We start from the raw sequence: 3,049 nt of genomic DNA on the forward strand, positions 1-3,049 counted from the left end.
CAACTATCAAATATTAAAACATAATTCTTTGAATGTTCAGAATATTTACTAGAAGTTATTTTATAAATGGCCTAGCAGGTTCAAGTAATGCGAAAGCATATTAGGGTAAGTCATGCATAAATTTTCCCTTTTTTTGCAACATGTTATCTTACTAGGTCTTTGCTGAAAACTGGGAAAAAAAATTCTGCCCAGGAAATTATCCACATGCCAAATCCCCTAAAGTCATGTTTATTATACCTGAAGAATCATTTATTTTCTCATTATTTAAATGTATCACTGTTTTCATAAGCAATCAGTTAAGTAGACAGAATAAATGTCATGATTTTCATTTTATTCAGGAATAAACAACATGGAAAGTAAGTGATTACCCACTGGAAAGTGGCAGTTCCATGAATGAGCACATGCATTTGACCTCCAACTATAGTATTCATGTCTTAATTTTTTTTCCTTTGCAGATTTATTACTTTTAATCTGTACTTTCTCCACTTTGATTGAAACAATGCAGCCAAATAACAGTGTAACTGAGTTCATACTCTTAGGATTGACACCAGATCCTATGAGGCAGAAAATGGTGTCTGTAATCTTCTTCATTTTCTATGTGGGAACCTTGGTGGGGAATTTGTTTATTATCGTGACCATCAAGTCCAGCCAGATACTTGGGAGCCCCACGTACTTCTTCCTATTTTATTTGTCCTTGGCTGATAACTGCTTTTCAACTTCCACAGCCCCCGGACTAATTGTGGATGCCCTGTCTGCCAAAAAAGTCATATCTTACAATGAGTGCATGACCCAAGGCTTTGCACTACATTTCTTTGGCTGCATGGAGATCTTTGTTCTCATCCTCGTGGCTGTTGCCCGTTACATGGCCATCTGCAAACCCTTGCGTTACACAACTATCATGAGCCGCCAGGTCTGCATTATCCTGATCACTCTTGCATGGATAGGGTCTTTTATACATTCCATGGCTCAGATTGTCTTGGCCTTGAGACTGCCCTTCTGTGGACCCAATCTGATCGCTATTGCTGTGACTTGCAGCCTTTGTTGAAACTTGCCTGCATGGACACCTATGTGATCAATCTGCTGTTGGCAACTAACAGTGGGGCCATTTGCTCCAGCAGTTTTGTAATTCTGATGACCTCTTACATTCTTATTCTGCATTCCCTGCAAAACCACAGTGCAGAAGAGAGGAAGAAAGCTCTCTCCAATTGCACTTCACACATCATTGCAGTCATCTTATTCTTTGGTCCACGTATATTTATGTATACACGCCCCCCCAACCACTTTCCCCATGGACAAGATGGTGGCAGTATTTTATACTATCGGAACACCCTTTCTCAATTCGATCATCTACACACTGAGGAATGCAGAAGTGAAAAGCGCCATGAGAAAGTTATGGCATGTCAAAATCACATCAGAAAGAAAAAGATGAATTGAGGGCTTTGTTTGATTAGTTATTAAGTCATAGTTTGGCTGAATCTGTACAGATAAAAAAACATAATAGTGTATCTCGTCACTCCTCCATACAATCTTTTACACTGCACCAGATTTTCTTACTTCTTTTTGTACCTCTGTCCTCAGATTAGTAGCTTCCCTCACATTTTCAGCCTGACTCTTGCATTGCCTGAGAGTTCTGGCATGACTGGTTGTAAAATACAACTCACAACACGGTCTACACTATGCTTGATAAGAAAAAATACATTTATATAATCACAACCTTGCAAACACATGATCATCCACAAAGAAAATGTAGCTAGTACTCTATAATTTGCAATCCCCACTATCATGCATTTCAAATTAGGTCTCTTGTTTTCTCTTGAATACTTCCAGAGCAAGAAAATTAACTTTATGTATCAATCAACTTCATTATGACATCATTTTATTTTTGAAATATTGAATATTATTGAATCAAATGCTATTTTATATATAATGGCATTTTAAAATAATTTTCTTATTGTTTCCTTTGGTTATTAAGATAACTGAGACTATACATATATATATATATATATATATATATATATATATATATATATGAATATACTTATGTATCTATAAACATAGTGTTACAAACACCTTGAGATCTTTATAAATTATGTGACTGATATGACACAAATTATAGAACACTAGCCACATTTTATTTATGGATGATCATACATCTGAAAATAAACTACAATAATAGAAGTTTATAACTCAATGAGGCTAAAAAGTAAAATAATTTATGTCGACTAAAAAAACTTAAAAATATAGGGAACATGCAACATATTTTCTGAAACTGAAGTACTGAAAGGTAGAACATGGTATGAAGAAAAAAGTGTATTATGTTATTTTATTTAAAGTTGGGTTATATCGGTTAAATATAAGAAAGCACACAAGGCATTCTGGAAATACTCACTGTGCTTGTCTCTAGTTAGTGGACTTAGAAAAGACCCATTTCTGCAGCAAGAAGCTGCTTTCTTTTTTTTAACATTTTTTATTGATTTATAATCTTTTTACAATGTTGTGTCAAATTCCAGTGTTCAGTACAATTTTTCATTCATTCATGGACAAATACACACTCATTGTCTCATTTTTTTCTCTGTGAGTTATCATAACATTTTGTGTATATTTCCCTGTGCTATACAGTATAATCTTCTTTATCTATTCTACAATTTTGAAATCCCAGTCTATCCCTTCCCACCCTCCACCCCCGTGGCAACCACAAGTCTGTATTCTCTGTCTATGAGTCTATTTTTGCCCTGTATTTATGCTGTTTTTGTTTGTTTTTGTTTTTTAGATTCCACATATGAGCGACCTCATATGGTATTTTTCTTTCTCTTTCTGGCTTACTTCACTTAGAATGACATTCTCCAGGAGCATCCATGTTGCTGCAAATGCCATTATGTGGTCAGTTTTTATAGCTGAGTAGTATTCCATTGTATAAATATACCACCTCTTCTTTATCCAGTAACCTGTTGATGGACATTTAGGCTGTTTCCATGTTTTGGCTATTGTAAACAGTGCTGCTATGAACATTGGGGTGCAGGTGTCATCCTGAAGTAGGGTTCCTTCTGGA

General features: G+C 35.4%; 1 protein-coding gene across 1 annotated transcript; it reads left to right on the top strand.

Moving 5' to 3' along the window:
• Nucleotides 1–499: 499 nt before the first annotated feature.
• Nucleotides 500–1,429, top strand: LOC105076402 (olfactory receptor 4C11). Its single transcript, XM_010964501.2, is given in 3 exon segments — nucleotides 500–1,013; nucleotides 1,016–1,266; nucleotides 1,268–1,429. Coding segments are annotated over 3 exon segments (927 nt in total).
• The last annotated feature ends 1,620 nt before the right edge of the window (nucleotides 1,430–3,049 follow it).

The sequence above is a fragment of the Camelus bactrianus genome, chromosome 23, assembly GCF_048773025.1.
Source record: "Camelus bactrianus isolate YW-2024 breed Bactrian camel chromosome 23, ASM4877302v1, whole genome shotgun sequence".
NCBI lineage: Eukaryota > Metazoa > Chordata > Mammalia > Artiodactyla > Camelidae > Camelus > Camelus bactrianus.